This window comes from Protomyctophum bolini, assembly GCF_963924005.1.
Source record: "Protomyctophum bolini genome assembly, chromosome: 8".
NCBI classification, from domain to species: domain Eukaryota; kingdom Metazoa; phylum Chordata; class Actinopteri; order Myctophiformes; family Myctophidae; genus Protomyctophum; species Protomyctophum bolini.
In genome coordinates this window covers 5,285,292-5,305,291 of record NC_137869.1, presented here as the reverse complement: position 1 = coordinate 5,305,291, position 20,000 = coordinate 5,285,292, and the positions used below count along the sequence as shown (strand labels likewise).

At 42.4% G+C, this 20,000-nt stretch overlaps 1 protein-coding gene across 1 annotated transcript in view; it reads right to left on the bottom strand.

Annotated features, from left to right (window-relative positions):
- nr5a2 (nuclear receptor subfamily 5, group A, member 2) overlaps positions 1-19,911 on the bottom strand; it is a gene marked incomplete at its 3' end in the record, with an annotated part of 61,885 nt that extends 41,974 nt beyond the window's left edge. The window contains 3 exon segments of the mRNA XM_080769679.1: positions 8,422-8,563; positions 16,157-16,275; positions 19,214-19,911. Of these exon segments, the coding sequence (XP_080625805.1) occupies positions 8,422-8,563; positions 16,157-16,275; positions 19,214-19,298 (346 nt within the window). The 5' untranslated portion in view covers positions 19,299-19,911.
- Positions 19,912-20,000: the final 89 nt, after the last annotated feature.

The window sequence follows — 20,000 nt, the reverse complement described above, 5'->3', positions numbered from 1 at the left end:
ATAGAACAACGTTGCATTCCACACTGCGTGGTAAACGTGTACACACTGCACTACACACTGTACTTGTACTGCACACTGCACTTGCACTGCACTCCCAGATGGATCAATGAACACTGACCATTTTAACTGTGTGCACCCAAAAGTAGGTCGTGTTTTATAGCCTACTTAACAGTTTGATTGCAGGATTAATTCTTAATATATATTTTTTTTATCCCACGATTCTGTAACCCATTTTTTCACCCCTGTGACAATCATCTAATGTGATCCTGGGCTCTACACACCCTCCACCAACCTAGGTCCCCCATATATGGGGGCAACGGACTTTAACTCATGCTTCCTTCATGCCTGAGTGTCCAAGTTGCTCCTTTACACCTGACAGGGGGGAGTTTCCCTGGTTGGACGTTATAGCGCGTGGAAGGAACACGTTATTCCAACCAGTTCCTTTCCCCCTCCATCAGGCGCCCCGGCTGGCCAGGGGGGAGGCAGTTTTTTGCAGGATTAATTAACCGCAATCTGCCTATCGTCGTTTTGAAGAACTACCACCACGCCTCCATCATCGTTCCGTTTCATGACAATCCTCTTCATCCTACGTGAAATAAATTGCTCTGCATACATTACATAACTAAAGGTCTGCACATACTGTACTTTGACTGCGCACATCCCCAGGTCTGGTACTAGTACAGTATACAATACAGTATACACCAACATGATATTTTTCAGAAAACTGATTAAGAAGAAGTTAGGCCTTGTGCAGGTCTACGTTTTGGACAACTAACTGGTGCACATACTGTATATGATACAGTATATGATACTGTATATGACAGCAGGACAGAGTGTTTGGGAACGCTCCACCACAGAGGGTCAAAGGATTAACTAGAATGTACTATTCTATTCTCCCACTGACATAGTTTGTGTGCATGTGTGTGTGCGTGCGCAATGTTTCACTCGATTCCTCTCTCGCTCTCCTCACACACGCACGCACGCACGCACGCGCACACACACACACACACACACACACACACACACAGTTTCCCAGCGTCTGTACGGGAGCTTCCCGCATTGGTCCGCACGCAGACTTATCGACAAACAGGAAGGCCTGTGGATAACGGCACAGCAGCGACGAAAAACAAACAGGGAAAAAACCTACAAACCTGGAGGTCAAACCTTACGGCAACGTTACGCACGTTTTCTCCCACATTCACAGTCCTGTACAAAGTCCTCCGCTGTGCACGCACACACACACACACACACACACACACACACACACACTCAACTGTCTCTAGATTCAAACACAGACACACACACACACACACACACACACACACACACACACACACTGTGCACTGTGCACATCAGTGTTGTTGTTGGCAGCACATTTTGACTTTCTCTCGAGTAGTTTTCATTTCGTTTTAGTCACATTGTAGTCACCTGGAATGTTTTAGTTAGTTAGTCTAGTTTCAGTTGACTAAATATCATAAGATTTTAAAATACATTTTAGTCGACTAAATCACCCGTAGATTTAGTCGACTAAAATGTATTTTGCCGTCGTAATTACTGAAAATAGCCATCTACAAGCTGGAGCTTGTAGATCTGCTATTTTCAGCATGCAACCAGGTGTAAAATGACTTATACTGGATCTCTTGTCCACTATAGTCCCTTCCTAACATTTTAGTCATAGTTTTCATTTAGTTTCCATTTAGGGCTGTATTTTGCGTGTCTTAAGTACCAGGTCTTATTCCCTAACTTGAGTAAACTAAAGACCTGGAGGCGTGATCAATGCCATTTGGCTATTCTGAGTGGCCAAAGAGCATTGATCATCACGCCTCCAGGTCTTTAGTTTATTCAAGTTAGGGAATAAGACCTGGTACTTAAGACACGCAAAATACAGCCCTTAGTCTTCATCAGTGGAAAAGGGTAGTCTTAGTTTTAGTTGACGAAATCAACACTGGTGTACATTACAGATGCAAAGTGCCGTCGCAAAAACCACACACGTGTTCTGCTGCTATTGTGTACGGATATCAAACACATGGACCAACCGTGTTCTGCTGCTATTGTGTGTACGGAAACCAAACGACAACACGAGGGTCTCGCTCTAGCCTGTGGCTTCTCTTCCCGGCACCTTTTTTTTATTTTTTTTATGGGTCTGCTTATGAATATATGTATGTGTTTACACCACTGTGCGTGTCTGTGCTTGTATGTGCAAACACCAGCATGCGTGCGTGTGTGTGTGTGTGTGTGTGTGTGTGTGTGTGTGTGTGTGTGTGTGTGTGTTTGAATCTAGAGACAGTTGAGTGTGTGTGTGTGTGTGTTTGAATCTAGAGACAGTTCAAGCTTTATGAGTGTCTGTGTGCTCTACACTGTATGTGTGTTTATCTAGAGCAATATTTATTTAATTGTGCGTGTGTGTGTGTGTGTGTGTGTGTGTGTGTGTGTGTGTGTGTGTGTGCGTATATGCGCGTGTGTACATGGGTGTGCATGGCTTCTCTTGTCAGTGTGGGAGGTCTTTACAGGTTGTGGCAGAGAGGGGCCCCCCGTTGGCCCCCTGATCGGTCATGAGACAGACCGCCGCAGGGGGGTCAGGGGCCCATATACCTGCCCCGGAGCTGAAACACTTCCGCCAGCAAACAAATCAAACGCACCCCGACAGCCGGTACTACCGGTATACATGTTTTGTTTTTTTTACTCTAGTAAAAGTATCTTTACTGCAATGTAGAAAATGGTGTCGTCCACAGTTAACAGTTTGTGCTTGAAATGTACTGTAATTCTGCTAACTGTTAATAAATACTTCAATCAATAAATCAATGTTATGTGAATTAAAAATGTACTTGAGTACGTGCACTTAAAGTACCAAAATGTACTCATTATTATGCAGAATGTCCCATTTCACACACTTTCCAATGTGTCAAAAGTATACAAATCTTTTGAAAATAGCAGATCTACAATCTTCACCTCCGGCAGGCCCTCTACACCCAAACCACCAACCACCTCCGGCAGGCCCTCTACACCCAAACCACCAACCTCCATCCTGTCAGCTGCATGCGCAAAACGACAAGCACGGCAACATATTCTGCCCTGTGGCCATTCACAATTAAGAGCAATTAATCTATCTTTGCATGGCAGCTTGATGGCAGAGAGGTGTGTGTGTGTGTGTGTGTGTGTGTGTGTGTGTGTGTGTGTGTGTGTGTGTGTGTGTGTGTGTGTGTGTGTGTGTGTGTGCGTGCATGTGTGCGTGCGCGCGCGCGCGCGTGCGTGCGTGGGTGCGGGGGATCGAGGAACAAATGTTAATAGTCTGTTTGTGATTCCATCGTTTTTCAGAATCATCATTCCTCTTATCCCTCGCAATTGTACAATATTTTGCTTTGAATAGCAGAATTATAAAATAGTGGATAAAATCCCTCTTTATCATTTCACCGTATAGTATAGTTTTTATTTGGTCGTCAGAATTAATCGACACTGCCTGGCTGTGTCCCACTTTGAAAACCACCGATCATTGACTATAAAAGCACAGAAATATGGCTTTGTGTCTACTGTCTTTAGTCTGCCGGGCTGTGGTTTGAGCTGGCTGCTAATGGCTGCTCAAGACGTTGGCGATGTTGGAGCCTTTTCTTAGATCATTTGACTTGTTGTGAATGGACCAGCGACTCCATGCCTTGAAGGTGTATAGCATGTGAATGTGAAGTCAAAAAGAGGTAGGAGTGTGTGTGGGCATGCACGAACCCCAAGCAGTCTGGAGACCTGATTTGCATACATTTTAATGTTCCATTCTGGTGTATAAACGAGTGAAGCATTTTGCTTAGAAAACAGATAGGCTATCAGCGTAGGAAAGCAAATCACGTGTACTTGAAGCTGAATTACATAAAAATAAAAATCTGTTGGTTTTTAAAGGATGGCACAATCCTTCGGTGGACAAAATATGTCCATGTGCTTTCAGAGACTTTAACCACTGATGCCCAAAGTCAAATATCAACCTATACTTATCTTAAGATGAATAACGAAAAAAAGACAATCAAAAAGCTAGTGGTGCTTGTGGATTGGCTAATTTCGCCTATAAGGAAATACCCAAAAAAGGAAGTGGTTTGGAAGTGGTTTAATGATATAAAAAGATGAAGCTCAGGCAATACAAAGGCCTACCAACCCCCCCCCCCCCACCACCCATCCACCCTAAACGGACACGTATAGCCTTCAGAAACGGAGGCCCTCGAGTTACGTGCGGAGGGAGAGGGGAGAAAAAGGAACCAAGTTGATTTCAAATATTTTCTTTGAGCATAAGAAGAATGTGGGGTTGGTTGGCCCCTCTGCCCTGCTGTCACTTTCTGGATAATTCTGTTTGAACAAGCGTTCTGACCGACCGGCGTTCAAATCAAACACAGCGCCATCAGAAGCGGGACGGGCCAAAAGTATCATCGTTATATCGCTATACTTTGCTTCCTGCTCGCCAACACTTAACCCATTCTGAACGGGAACTCATTTTGGTGTTAGCATCATGTTATGCTTTAGCTATTGAAAAATAGCAGATCTACAAGCTCATAGCGCGCCACCGAGTGGCGCGCTACGAGCTTGTAGGTCTGCTATTTTTGAAAAATCGAAGAACGACTGACATTTTTTATAATCTGATCTCGGGTCAGAATGGGTTCATCAGACCAGTGTGTGTCCAGTGGAAACCTCGTATGAATCTGATCTCAGGTCAGAATGGGTTAATCTATCACGCCGTCTGACCATGCCGTCTAAGTGCACATGCATGCCGTCCGTGCGCTTTAGCCAAAACCCCAGCCTGGTTCACACTCGCTGTCTAAACATCGCCGAGCTATTGTTGGGTTTTCAGGGAACAATTGTACAAAATGAGGGGTTTCGTTCAACAAAATGGTATATAAATATATATATATACATATATATATTTATATAATACACACACACACACACCACTTTGGAAATGAAATGGTACACTCGGGCTGTTCACAGCTCGCCGTTTGAAAATAAAACACAGATGGTTGTGCTCTTGAAATGTTAGCGTTCTGTGGTGTACGGCCTCAGTACGACTCAATCACGGGTTCACGTCTTCATCCCGCCGCGATCGCTTTGTCAGATCGTTTCAAACAGTGGAATCTCATTTCACTCTCTCTCTCTCTGCTGGTCAAATGCATTTCTCTCTCTCTCTCTCTCTCTCTCTCTCTCTGCTGGTCAAATGCATTTCTCTCTCTCTCTCTCTCTCTCTCTCTCTCTGCTGGTCAAATGCAAATCAGGTCGGGAAAAAGAGACTTATTGTGCTACAGTACTCCTCCTGCTGCTGTGGGCTTTCCAAGAATAATTTTCCTTCTAACATCGGATGATTTCCATTGTGATTCAAAGATCGTTCTCATTTGTAAACCTTTTTGTAAAAAAAAATGTTTGGTCGTCGAGTGAGTGAGGAAAACTCATATGTCCAAAACTGTTGCTTTTGAGGATTCAAATAAAAATTAGAAATTAAATATAGTAGTAAAAGTAGCAGATCTACAAGCTCAAAACACGTCACTTCACTCCACGTTTCAACATAGATTATATTCCACTAAAACATTGGGGAGTGCCTAACGGACTTCTATTGTGAATGAACAGACAAAGGATGGTTGGTGTCTGTTGTGTTCTCCGGCGATGGATGGATAACCAGATGAACCTTCTCAGCTCATGCATGTCTATAGACGCTAAAGCAGCAGCCATGTCTCCAACAATAGCTGTCCTGGGGGTCCGCATGCTACCACCACTGGCATTCGGGAGGAGAGCTAGGGAGGGAGTTTTTTTTTTCTGTTTTTAACCCATTCTGACCTGAGATCAGATTCATACGAGGTTTCCACTGGACACACACTGGTCTGATGAACCCATTCTGACCTGAGATCAGATTCAAAAAAATGTCAGTCGTTCTTCGATTTTTCAAAAATAGCAGACCTACAAGCTCGTAGCGCGCCACTCGGTGGCGCGCTATGAGCTTGTAGATCTGCTATTTTTCAATAGCTAAAGCATAACATGATGCTAACGCCAAAACGAGTTCCCGTTCAGAATGGGTTAACATATTTCCCCAGCTCTCAGTTTCCATAATTGCAAACAGACAGGCTCGCTTCTTGAAGTGTACGCCGGTACACAAAATCAAATAATATCACCATGGATCTCCTTTTCAACCCCACCATGTTTACAGCTGCTTGAGGCATATTATTATGCTTCCTGGCTGGACGCAGATCTTGGTGGTTTGGGGCTGTTCACTTAGTTTAATAGCCAAAAATAATTTGCTGGCCATTAATTAACTGGGACTGCAAAATAACAATATCCTTAACCCATTCTGAACGGGAACCCATTTTGGCGTTAGCGTCATGCTATGGGTTCCCATAGCATGACGAGCTACAAGCTCGTAGCGCGCCACCGAGTGGCGCGCTACGAGCTTGTAGCTCTGCTATTTTTTGAAAAATCGAAGAACGACTGACATTTTTAGAATCTGATCTCAGGTCAGAATGGGTTCAAATCAGACCAGTGTGTCTTCAGTGGAAAACCTCGTATGAATCTGATCTCAGGTCAGAATGGGTTAAAAAAAAGAAAAGGAAAAGAGATAAACGCTGTCTAAGAGTATTCATGTTGGGGTTTTTAATGCCGCCCACACATCAGTATATGGTCTGAAGTTGGCATTACTAGACTAACCAGACCGGTTTGATTTAATTTAACTCAACTGTGAATGTTGTCAATGTGTTGTTTTTGGGCCCCCATGCTGCGGTGAATGCTGTGTGATGATGGGCTGTTATTTTTTTTTTTCCTTTCAGTATTGGCCTTGCAATGCGCATGAGGACTTTTTTTCTCCTCTCAGGAATAACACATGGCATTGTCCAGAGTGCCTTAGCGTTTATAGAGAAATGTCCTGTTTGCCAAACGAAACGGTCAGCCCGTTTGATCCCCCCCCCAACGCTACGGCGGCTAGCCAGCGTGTCTGTCGACAGCCAGTTATCCCATTCTGACCTGAGATCAGATTCATACGAGGTTTCCACTGGACACACACTGGTCTGATTAACCCATTCTGACCTGAGATCAGATTCTAAAAAATGTCAGTCGTTCTTCGATTTTTCAAAAATAGCAGATCTACAAGCTCGTAGCGCGCCACTCGGTGGCGCGCTATGAGCTTGTAGATCTGCTATTTTTCAATAGCTAAAGCATAACATGATGCCAACACCAAAATGGGTTCCCGTTCAGAATGGGTTATCCTGTCGGAATACCCTTGAACAAGATACCCAGAGTTCTGTCCCTCCCCAGCTCCCCTCGGTGTCACTCTGGACTAGCGGGACCTGAGCTAAATACCTCAAATCTAATAGTTTAGTATTTCACGCTCATCAAGTCCTCGTGAGTCGCTTTCGGGTCAGAGGCTCCTTTTAACCACTTGATCCCCATGTCGTGGCTGTCAGGCCTCATATCTCCAAACGTTGGACATAAGCTCGAAGTGTGGCGCAAAAGTTCGGCTACTTTTTCTTTTTCTTTTTTTTAATGCTGAAAAGTAACAGTTTTGGTACGTAAGGTTTTCACTTTCCACCCGACAAGAGACATTATATACTTTGCCGCACAACAAATACTTGTTTTTTGCTATTTTTGGAAAGATGTTTAACGATTTAACTTCTGAAGAGTAAATTAACTGAAAGGTGTCAAGAGCTTTGAAAAAAAAAGTGCTTTGGAAAATCGTAACGGTTATTATTAATTAGCTCAGCTGAAAGTTCCACAATAGTTCATTTTCACCCCAAAGGACCCAGTGAAAGTGCTCTGTCCATTTGTCTATGTATTTATTTTATACTCACTATCACCAGCCTGCTAAAAATCGTAAAACTAAAAAAATAGATGCACTTGAGTGCAAAAATAAGTTTTTAAATGAGTGGCATTCTATAGAGCACCGAAGTCCTGACGTAACTCGCTCATCCCTTCGATTCCCCTGGTTCGCAGAAGTAATTTCTCTATGGAGAATAACATGGGGTGATCTTAATATTGTTTACTATAAGCGTTGTGGTCCAAAAATAAACAAGCTGTCTCGGCGTTATTGTCAGGGAGGTGTCTCTGTATAGTTTGCAACAGTCAGTCACTCATATATGTTACAGTCTGCTTCTAGAGAAAATCTAACTAATTCAGCAGCAGTAACATTAGCGTTTTCTCTCAGTCAGTTGATTCTTCATATCCATAGGAGTGAAGCGGCCGGGGTGACATGTTTATTTTTCAAACACAGTTGTTATATGAGGCGATCTAAAATCGCCTCAATGGGGATTTCAATGCAACTAAACAAATACATGAACCTGGGGACTGACGCCCTCTACTGGAAGTGACGTCAGGACTTCGGTGCTCTATAGCAGTGTTGTGTTGTAAACTGCGTGCGTGTGTGCGTGCGTACCTTCCAGCTTCATGCCCACGGTGAGGTGTGTGTGTGTGCGTGCGTACCTTCGAGCTTCATGCCCACGGTGAGGCACTTCTGGAAGCGACAGTAGGGACACCTCTTCCTCTGGGTCTTGTCGATCTGACAGCTCTGGTTCTCGATGCACGTGTAGCGCTTGTTGTTCTGGACGGTGCGCTTGAAGAATCCCTGGGGGGGGGAATTAAGACGTCAACACAAGTGTAACCCTCCTACCGCTATACCCCTCCGTATTAGTTAGTTAGTTAGTTTCATTTATTGTCCACGTGTGGAAATTCGTCTTCGGTCTCAAACAGTAAAAAACAAACGGTTACAACAACAGCAACAACACTTAACACAATTATTTTCTCATGGCAAAAAAGTGCAGGACAACAGTGGCAGATACATTGGAAAAACAAACAAATCTAGCGAGACATGGTATCATTTAGTGCCTTAATGGCATTTGGTATGAAAGAATTTTAAAAATTTTTACGGTTAGCTGGTACTTTGGTACTTTGTACCGTCTACCAGAGGGAAGTAGTTGGAACTCCCTGCAGAGTGGATGAGAGGAGGTCGTTTGCTATCTTGCTATCACAAACCACCACCTCGAACCCCCAGCATCTGTAATTGGCCTCATTCATTCACACCCGGTTTGGGGAGACGAACAGATGCAAGAAGGACTGATTGATTGATTGATTGATTGATTGATTGATTGATTGATTGAATGTACAGTTCAATACAAGGTCTGCTAAGAGGATTTATAACCCACGAAAGCCTATAGGGCTTGTTTCCGTTGGGGTCCTTCATATTCAATTCATCGAAGAACATGGTATGGGATAAGTGACTGTTTCCCAAGCAGTGGGTCGGGGACAATAATTATGTATGTGTCACGATTACATTTCTCCTTTTTTAAAGATTAAAAACAAAAAATCCCAACTTTTCATCAATTCGAAACATTTCAATTCATTATTTGATGAATAAAATTAAAGTCTAATAATATCTGATGAATACATAAAAAGGTTTAATCAGTAGTGAAAATAGCCGATTTACAGATCATGTGGCGTTGTAGAGCGTCATCAAATATGTATTTATTTTAAACACAAAAACACAAAAAGTTAAAATATGGAGATGAAGAGATTTCTGCCCCGATAGCAACGATAGTTGGTCCAACCTGGACCGCGAGGATATTACAAGTGGGGCCCCCAAATAATTGACAATTAATGTAAAACAAATGCCATGAACACTTTTTTTTATCAGTTAAAACTTTAAAGGGTTAGTTTTTGTTCTATAGCAATAAATAAGAACTTAAAGTATACATTAGTTCCATTGAGCCAACACAATTGACTGATTGATCATTAAAATATAATCATGCTCTGAACGCGCACACACACACACACACACACACACACACTTTACATTCATACACACTGCAAGAAGACACTTTTTCAGAAAGGTTATGAATTCATAACTATTGTGATAAAAAGTGTTTTACTGCACGTGGATTGTTTGCTCGGAACTAAAACAAAAAGACAAATGGTCGAAATTCACTCAATAGTCAACAAACTATAACATGTTTATATACAATCAGTTTATTTTATATATAGGGGATGGAAATGTAATTCTAACCATTATTATTATCATGACATGTATGTGATTCACTCTCCCCCCATATAAAGACTGACAGACTTTACAAACATCGCTCTATCACCCAGAGCTCAATTATTGAAAAATATGAGCATAGGAGCCAGAAAAATCCAATAAATTATATCCATAATTCACAGTTCCGGGATTACCGGGATTCATACCTGCAATGTGGAATTAACCCATTCTGACCGGGAACCCATTTTGGTGTTTGGTGCATCATGTTATGCTTTAGCTATTGAAAAATAGCAGACCTACAAGCTCATAGCGCGCCACCGAGTGGCGCGCTACGAGCTTGTAGGTCTGCTATTTTTTGAAAAATCGAAGAACGACTTGACATTTTTTAGAATCTGATCTCAGGTCAGAATGGGTTAATCAGACCAGTGTGTGTCCAGTGGAAACCTCGTATGAATCTGATCTCAGGTCAGAATGGGTTAATTATTAGCGGCGGGGAGGGGGAAATCAAACGTGCGGGGGGGAGGGAGGGGGGAGGGTGTATTAACGTATTCTAGATCCATAACCTAAGGGGAGAATCCTTAAACCTGCTCTTCTGTGTGTGTGTGTGTGTGTGTGTGTGTGTGTGTGTGTGTGTGTGTGTGTGTGTGTGTGTGTGTGTGTGTGTGTGTGTGTGTGTGTGTGTCAGTGTTTGTGCATATGAATGTTTTCATTTCTTTCTTTTTTTTTGGTATAAGAATTGCTACCGTCAATATCTGGCCATACTCAAAACAATCTGCATTGACTGACCCCGTCTGCCTGTCTGCCTGTCTGTCTGTCTGTACCACATGTAATAGACATTGCCTATACTGTGCTTCAAGGAGGCAGACTTTTCTCTAAAAATTTAAAGTACTAGGGATGTGCCGATGAGACATTTTGGCCGATATCGATATCCGATATAATTAATTGCTGTTATAGCCGATAACCGATATCAACCGATTGTCGATAATATGATCTCATTCTGTATTGACAAAATTTATAATAATTTTGTCCATTCTGAAAAATACATGTAACAGGGTATATCTGCACTGCAGGCTTATAGGCAAGTCAGATATTGTGAGCTTGTAGATCTGTTCAAGCTGTTTATCTGTAAAGACAGACCGATTAATCGGACCGGTGCCGATTAATCTGAAAACAACTCAAATTGACCGATACGATGTGTTTGAGGATTAATCTCTCATCACTAAATGGAAGTGTCTAAACCACTAAGACAATGTTGAATAATTGTTACTTTGATCAACGCTTGCCTTATGGTACCACATCAATACAGAATGGACTTGTGGGCAAAGTCTTATCCAACGACAACAAAAAACAACAGGACATAAAGTGTCATGTTTACTGTGAGTGAGAAACATCTCAGTCTGAGAAACAACAGTATTTTATTCATGTTGTGCAAAGCCACGCAAGAAAGATTCCGTAGAATACTGTAAGTTACTATATATTGTCTGCTGCTTCCCTATTGGCAAATGGATTCTCTTGTATGGTAAAAGTCCAAGAATTGGAGGCTATAGTTCAACCATGAGAAATCATGGGGTGGAATGGAACCACTCAAACCTATCTGACAAATTATTTAAAACATCATAGCTCTTCATTTTTTTCTTTTGCGGTGGCTGGTTTACTTAAAGTGCTTCCCCCTCGCTTGCAAAAGAAAATAGATGCTGCACTCAAACTATTTGTCAGGGAAATTCATATTCATGCAATTCTGATCTGGTCGACATGCCTTCCATTTGTGTTTTTAAAAAATATATGAAACTCCCCCAAAACTGGACAAAGAAACGGGGGTGAACAAAAGCATGAGCGAAAATGCCCCGGTACAAAAAACGGATCTGCATACAATACATTTTTGCTCGTCCTATAATGAGTACAGCTGCAAGCTATATGAAGGACAGTTCTCTGCAGGTCCCAAGACCACAAGGAGGGCCGGAATACACTTTGTAAATAGCCTGTCTGCAATCTGTAGATCTGCTATTTTCAAGCAAACCTTGACAATTTTGAAATGTTTCAAGCAACACAAATATTGAATGTTAAGTCACTGCCTCAACAACATTTCCAACACCGTGGCTATGCGTGTGTGTGTGTGTGTGTGTGTGTGTGTGTGTGTGTGTGTGTGTGGGGGTCCTTGACATGAAAGCGTTTGAAAAATAAACTGCACTGAATATCTACAATTGAACACACGCTATCAATGCAAACAGCCATGCGACCAAGCGACTGCATTTTGACCTGCTGCACTGCAAAAAATACTGACTGTTTACCTAAAGCTCAGAGTGTACAAATGCAAGATGAAATGAATTAAATGCCTCCCCCTTCGTCTGAGAATCTGCACTGTAGCGTGCTCGCCCGTGCGCACACGCACACGCGCACACACACACACACACACACACACACACACACACACACACACACACACACACACACACACACACACACACACACACACACACACACACACACACACACACACACACACACACACACACACACACACACACACACACACACACAAAATAACTATCAGCGTGCACTGTAAAATATAAGGTAGGCAAAAAAAAACCCTGACCCACTAAACTGTCAAAGTTGTGAGCGTTCATTGAACTCTGGGAGATGAAATGCCACCGGATTTTGCAGCGAAACAAGAAAAACACAAGAGGAGAGGAAAACAGATCCAATAATTACCACCTAACCAATATATAATAATATACCACACATAATTCTACCTGTGTGGTTTTTATTCCTTTCTTTTTTTTTTACCCAAGCGACCGTGACATTAATATCCTGCCTTTTTCCGAGGTTGTTCTGAAAAAATTGAAATCAACAGAAGTTAAAAAAAAAGACTGGCAGATATTTTGTAGCCGTGCGCAACATTGTAACCAGGGTTTATTTAACTCTGCGTGTGAACAAATGGACCCGTAACGGGTTCATTTGGTTACATTTGTACACGTTCAGAGTTGCACAGTCAAATGCTTTGGCCGGGGGGGGGGGGGGGTGATTTAAATTAAAATATAGGATTTTACTCTCTATAATAACTTCAAATAGAGACGACAATAAAGCATTGTTTTCTGAGTCTGGTTTACAAAACAAAAAATAAGACAACTCCGAAGAACTCAATAAAACAAAGCTGTCGCGTACAGAATGATACAAGTGATACAACACAAAATAGTCTAACACTTGAACACTATTGTACACTATATGAGTAAGTATGAGTTGTTGTTTTACTAACATGTACGCTACGATGTGGTTATTGATTCACATTTAACAGACCCGCCTGTAATGGGAACTAACACGACAAGTACAGGCATACGTGTGTGTGTGTGTGTGTGTGTGTGTGTGCGCACACACACACGCACACGCCACACGCACGCACACACACGCACACACACACACATGCACGCACACGCACGCACACACATGCCTCCAACTCCTCTTTCATCCAAAACACACTGTCCCCTTCCACCACCCGCAAGCCAGCCACAGCTCCAATTTGACCCTGATAAAGGAATCCTATTCACAACTCTGTTTTGGTGGGTGGTACTGTATGTGTGTGTGCATGCGCGCATGTGTGCGCGTGCGCGCCTGTGTGTATGTGTGCGTGCCTGTGTGTATGTGTGTGTATGTGTGTCTGTGTGTATGAGTGTGTGTGTGTGTGTGTGTGTGCGTGCGTGTGACATGATTCGGGCCACATCCTATTGCAAATAACGGAGGTTTCCACAAAACGGGTCGAAGGGTTTACCCTGTCATGACGTGCGTACACGTTGTAGTTGCATGAATGAACATATCCCTCGTTAAAGGAAAAGACAAATAAAGAAATACGAGGGGTATTACGCTATATACACTCTTACCAAATGATTACCACCGAATTAAGACAAATCATTGTGGCTTTTTTAAAGAGCTGTGGGTGGGAAGTTAACGTCGGTGAGAGGAAGGACTCTCTGTATTTTAGAGGGGCCTCTTCTGCGTGATGTTCTTACATGTGTGTACAGTATATATATATATATATATATATATATACATTAACACAGAATCCTCTCTGTTAAGAACCCGTGGAGAAACAAATTAACTCCACAGACGGTAGTCAATTTTTTGACACTCTGAGAGTCAAATGACGGCGGCGCTGTTTTATCGTATGTGTATTTATCGTATTTATCGTTGTGCGCATAGCCTATAGCAGTTTGAAACTCACATCTTGTTTTTTGCACACATTTCAGCATGCCCACAGCTTACTAACAGCACACGCACACGCACACACACACACACACACACACACACACACACACACACACACACACACACACACACACACACACACACACACACAACCGCATCTCAGCTCAACTGACAGACGCGTCAAACGAATTTGACTCTGCGACAACACACGCGCATAACCGCCCGGCACAACTTCACAGAGCAACAACAACGACAACACACACAAAAAACTTGAACGTCAATTTAACTCAGAGAGTTAAGTTGAACAAATGGACCCTTTCGGGGTCCATTTGTTCACTCTCTCTCTGAGTTAAATTGACAACTCGGGTTTATTCTAAAAGAGTGTGAGCCACCAGAGCAGCGAGCCGAGCGCTGGCATTGACAAGGCTCCCTTGAAGCACAATGCTCCAACATCCCAAGGTCATAATATGGGGTAAAAAATCTATAACATCTGCTTTGAATAATGACCACATAGACAAGAAATGCACACAGCGCAGCGTCAATACCACAGGGCTTCCATTTTTACACTGAATAATGTTAACACAAAGGCATTCATCTTTAAGCTTAATTTTTTCTCTCTCTCTCCCTCTCCCTCTCTCCTTTCTCCGGTATATACTGACAAACAGCCGGGGTCGGGGTGACAAGAGAGAGAGAGAGAGAGAGAGAGAGAGAGAGAGAGAGAGAGAGAGAGAGAGAGAGAGAGAGAGAGAGAGAGAGAGAGAGGAGGATGGCGCTTATTAGCGTGACATTGAGCATATGATCAGAGGCGGCCGGAGGGAAATGCACGCGGGGCAATTATATTGTTGACAGAGAGGGGAAAATTATAGATGAAACATCGCCACACTTTGCTTTACAATGACCGTATTCCGAGTCTATTAACTTTGAGTGGTGTGTATTATAGGAAAAAGCGCTGTAAGCACAATTATAATATCGTAGGGCACTTGATGAAACGCGATAACATTGTGTTGGGGCTAGGTTTTTGTGTGAGTGCGTGTGTGTGAGTGTGTGTGACTGTGTGTGTGTGTGCGTGCTTGTGTGCCGTGTGTTTTTGTGCACGGCAGCAGGGAGGGCGGGCGGGGGCCGACTGGAGGTACAACAGCACTCATTCAAAGCACTGTGAAAATCCAGAGTCTTTCATTTAAAGCGCGGTGAAAAAAAAAACCCATCGGTGTTAATTCAACTCCGAAGACAGATGGAAACAAACGTGTGTAGCTCTGAACTGAAGAGAGAGTGCAGACATGGATCCAAATGAGCTGGTATTATAAGGTGGACTCTCTTCAAATGAGCTGGTATTATAGCGTCTATGAGGTGGACTCTCTTCGGAGTCACAGAAGGTCTCATTGTGCAGGAAGGGTTTCGCATGCAGTGGCTAGTCAGTCAGTCAGTTTAAGCGCCTTATTGCCTTCATAGCTTCACAGCGTGCATACAAAGAAACACGGGTATTCTACCGTCTACACGCATCATTATTATATACTTAGAACACTTTTCCATAGCTTAATAGCATGTTAGTATAGGAGTAGACACAGAGTAGACGGTCAGAGAAGTGAAAGTTGGACTATAGACTCTAGAGAAGAGGTTCTCAAAGTGGGGTCCGGGGATGGGGGGGGGTCAACATCGGCCATGAAAAACCAGACCATCCACAACTATATAAGCGTATAACTTGTGAAGCTTTAGCTCGGCGATGTGATATTGAAAATATCTTGCAAACATTTTTTTTTTCTCAAAATTTAACGTCGACATCTTGTATATCGGGAGGGCTGTAGCACGAAATATACTTTCAGGTGTGTGTGTGTGTGTGTGTGTGTGTGTGTGTGTGTGTGTGTGTGTGTGTGTGTGTGTGTGTGTGTGTCGTTGGGGGGGTTTAATGTCCGCAGGCAAAATACATACTAATTTGGGGTTCCTTGACATGGTAACAGACACTTGGGGGGTTGTTGTGTTTTTGGTACCAACCTTGCAACTTTCGCAGGTGAGCAGGCCATAGTGGTATCCCGAAACCTTGTCTCCGCACACGGGACACATCTCGTCGAGGTCTTCGTCGTAAGAATAGTCCATCATTTTAAAGTGAGGCGCTGCAGAATCCCATGAAAGCAACGAGCACGCACGCACACGCACACGCACACGCACACACACACACACACACACACACACACACACACACACAGTGAGTTTCTTTCAATGAAAGCATTTTGTTTTCCCAAATTCCAACATGTTAATTCATGAAACTTTTCCTCCACAGCTGGGGGGGAAAAAAACTGAAGAAGACTGAATGATTTTACTTATTTGATGTGTATGTATAGCCAGGGTAGGCTAATTTCGCACTGGACGACATTTTAGCCTAACCTATATATATTTTGGAAGGGCTTGAAAGCACTTATCATTTTTGTCTCTTTATTTCTCTCTCTCTCTCTCTCTCTCTCTCTCAGTCAGACAGTGCAAACCCGCATGAAAGTGACGCTCATAAATATTCATGAGTGTAAGTCGTGAAATCGCGTGGGAAATGGCGAGATATTAAGAGTTAAGGATTCGAGGAGAGAGAGGAGGAAGAAAACATGTTATCCTACCGCCCACGTACAAAATGAAGACACGCAGAAATCTTCATGCTCTTTATATAGGCGACAGAGAAATGTTTATTTAAATAGATATACTAAGATACATTCCAAAATCCAAATGGACTTGAGGAATTTAACTAACAATTGGTCAATTTTCTTCACTTGTTTGAGTGAGTCAGTCACTCACTCACGAATGTGATTTTTTTCCCCCCACCCCTGTGCTGTTTTGTTAGATACAAATAATCCACAAGCCATTTAATTGTTTTACAACTCGAAATAAATAGTTCTATTGATGATAAGAACACTTATGGCAGTGTTAAGCAAACACCTGTCCTGGACTGCCATTTAACAAGCTAGTGCAAATGCATTTATTGGAACAATAAAAAAAAAACACTCGAAGATCAAGCAGGAAAATGAGGAGCAACGTCGTAAAAATAAAAGAAAAACCCGCAAGCTTTCAAATGGCCTTGGCAAAAAAAAATATTAAGCTATAGGCCTACTTGTTTTAAATCACACAGGCTTACAATTCCCTGCTGGCTGAAAACATTTTGCTCATAAATATTTGCCCATTTATATCGCTGCGGCTGCTATCACTTTTAATCAAGCGCAACAAGTTCTCCGCGAGCTGTGAAGTGAAGGCGTTGGTTTCGTTTTGCATTATTATCGTTATTATTTTTAAAATCATAATATCTTTGACCCTGGGATCCAATATCTGTTGTTTGTTCCGATCATGCGTTCATTAATAGGTTCGTATATGCTGTTTTTGTTTTGTTTTAAACAACGAATATAAAAATATGATTACCAGGGCCTCGGTAGTAGCGTTGTCCAATCATCATCAATAATCAACTGCAGCCGCTGCACTTCCACTTCGACGGGCAAAAAAAAAAGTAAGCTTGTAGTCTTTAGCAAGCTGTAGTCTTTTGTAACATCTTTAGCACGTGTTGTTCATCCGTTCGTCTATCTATAAATCATCCAATTCCATGCTACTTGATTTTGTTTTCTTTTTTTCCCCCTTCCGCTCAGTGTAAAGACACGGAGATATAGGGTTGGAATTTGGAAGGCACTCCTTGTCGTTATCAACTTGTCCATAAACTATAGCCTAGGCTCGGTCTAATTGAGCTCTGCAGGTTATATGGCTGTGGAATGACTGACTGACTGACTGACTGACTGACCCATACACTGCTGCTGCTGCTGGATTAGAAGATTTAATAATATCCTCACTTAATTCAAAACCAACTGGAGGAAAACTTACGGACTATATAGAGGTTCACACACAAAAAAATGCAAAGTCACAATTTAGTCTACTCCTCGGTGACCGGAGTGTATGTTCTGGTCAACAGAGAGAGAAAGGAATATAATAAAATATATAATCAGATATGCATATATATATATATATATATATATATATATATATATATATATATATATATATATATATATAGTGGAAGCTAATTATTTCACACACTTGTGGTTGTGGTGGTTTATTATTTCAGTTTTCAATTGCAACAAAATATAATGCTCAATGCTCATTTCTGTGATCGTATAACGTTAAAATTAAAATAAATCTGAAAGGCTATAAACCTCTCGTCTATATCTCAACGTTGCGTCGATTTTTAAAATAAACCCCTGAATTATTACTGAGCAATTACCCAACAACAAAAAAACTAAAACACACTTTAGTCAAAGACTTAATACACCGTATAAAGGGCCTATGTAGCGGATTTCACTTCGAAACGATTTAACGACTTTGAGGAAATAAATGTCACCGGAGAGCAATAGACAATTATTGACAATAATTATTCCTGTGCAGAAGGATCCAGTTCGTTTGATTTGCTATACATTTAAGGAATGTCAGGCTTCGGCTGATGTTTTGGTATAGAAAGTGACAACAATTAAGCACTCTATATGCTATGTATACAGTTTATTTGACAGGTGACATGAATCACAGACGCTAACAATAATAACAGTGCATGGGGGGGGGGGGGATGCCATGCACGACTAAATTGCAACAAACACTTGACTATAGCCTGTAATAGCCCTATATAAAGTTAAAAATGTATAGCAACCACACGAACTATATTTATAACCTATACTAACACGAGAGTGTGTTCTGTTCTCGTCAGTCAGTCGTTTTTTACGCACACGGGACATGCAGCGCGATATAACGGCACCTTAAAAATTAAACAAATCCAAATGAAACCGAGTCCCTTCTCGTAACACTATAATCCCGCATAATATTAGCCTCTATTTTTTCTGTCTTTCCAAAGTGTATAGACAGGGTTTTGTCGAGACATAAATGGACCCTATAATAATAAAGCTCTGTAAACTCAGAGAGTTGTGCACAACATGCAACCAATTGGACCCGTACGGTATATAGGGTCCATTTGGTTGCATGCGTAGGATATATAGCCGAGAAGCCTTTTCTAACCGGGAGAGAGAGAGAGAGATTTGTTCTTACCTTGCATGTTTCGTGGCATGTGCCCGTGGTGTTCCCCATAAGATCGGACGACTCCCAGGGATTCCGTCTCGACTTTGGGCAGCATGACAGCTCAGCCCGGCCTGACGGGGAGAAGTGTCCGACCCGCGACCCGCCCGGTGTTGGTGGGACACCTGGGACGGGACAGGACAGGACAACCGGACCAAAAAGCGTCTCTTTGTTTTACTCTGTCTGTCTCTCTCTCTCTCCGCTGGAAAAACTAAACAATTCTTCTTGTCTTCCTTCACACACTGCCGGAGTTACGAAGCGCGCTGGTCGGTCTTGTCTTGTTGTCTGTCGGCGTCTCGGGGAGTTTGTCTTCGGATATCGTCAGGTCAGGCTGACATGGTATAGCCGTTTGGGGGGAACACAACACTCAGCAGCAGGCTATATATCTCCAAAAGCATGAATTATCAATTCATCTTTTATTCATTGCAGTGCTTTCCTATTGCGGAGAAGGAAGAAGGAAAAAAAGAGAGGCTGCGCTATAAGCGTCTCTGTGCGCCAATTGCAACTAGCGAAAACTTGCAACTGATTTGAGATAATGACGAGAAAGAAAAGAAAAGGAAAAAATTCTTGCACGGGCACTGGTAGAAATGAACGGGCAGAAAGCAAAGCAACGGCGAAAGAAGAAAGCTCTTTTGGAGTTCTCTCTCTCTCTCTTTTTTGGAGGAGCACAAGTTCGGGGAAGACAAAAAAAAAACCCTCCCGTTTGGCCTCCCTTGTCAAAATGTCAACAACCCCCCCAACCCCCTTCCTACAAAGAAGA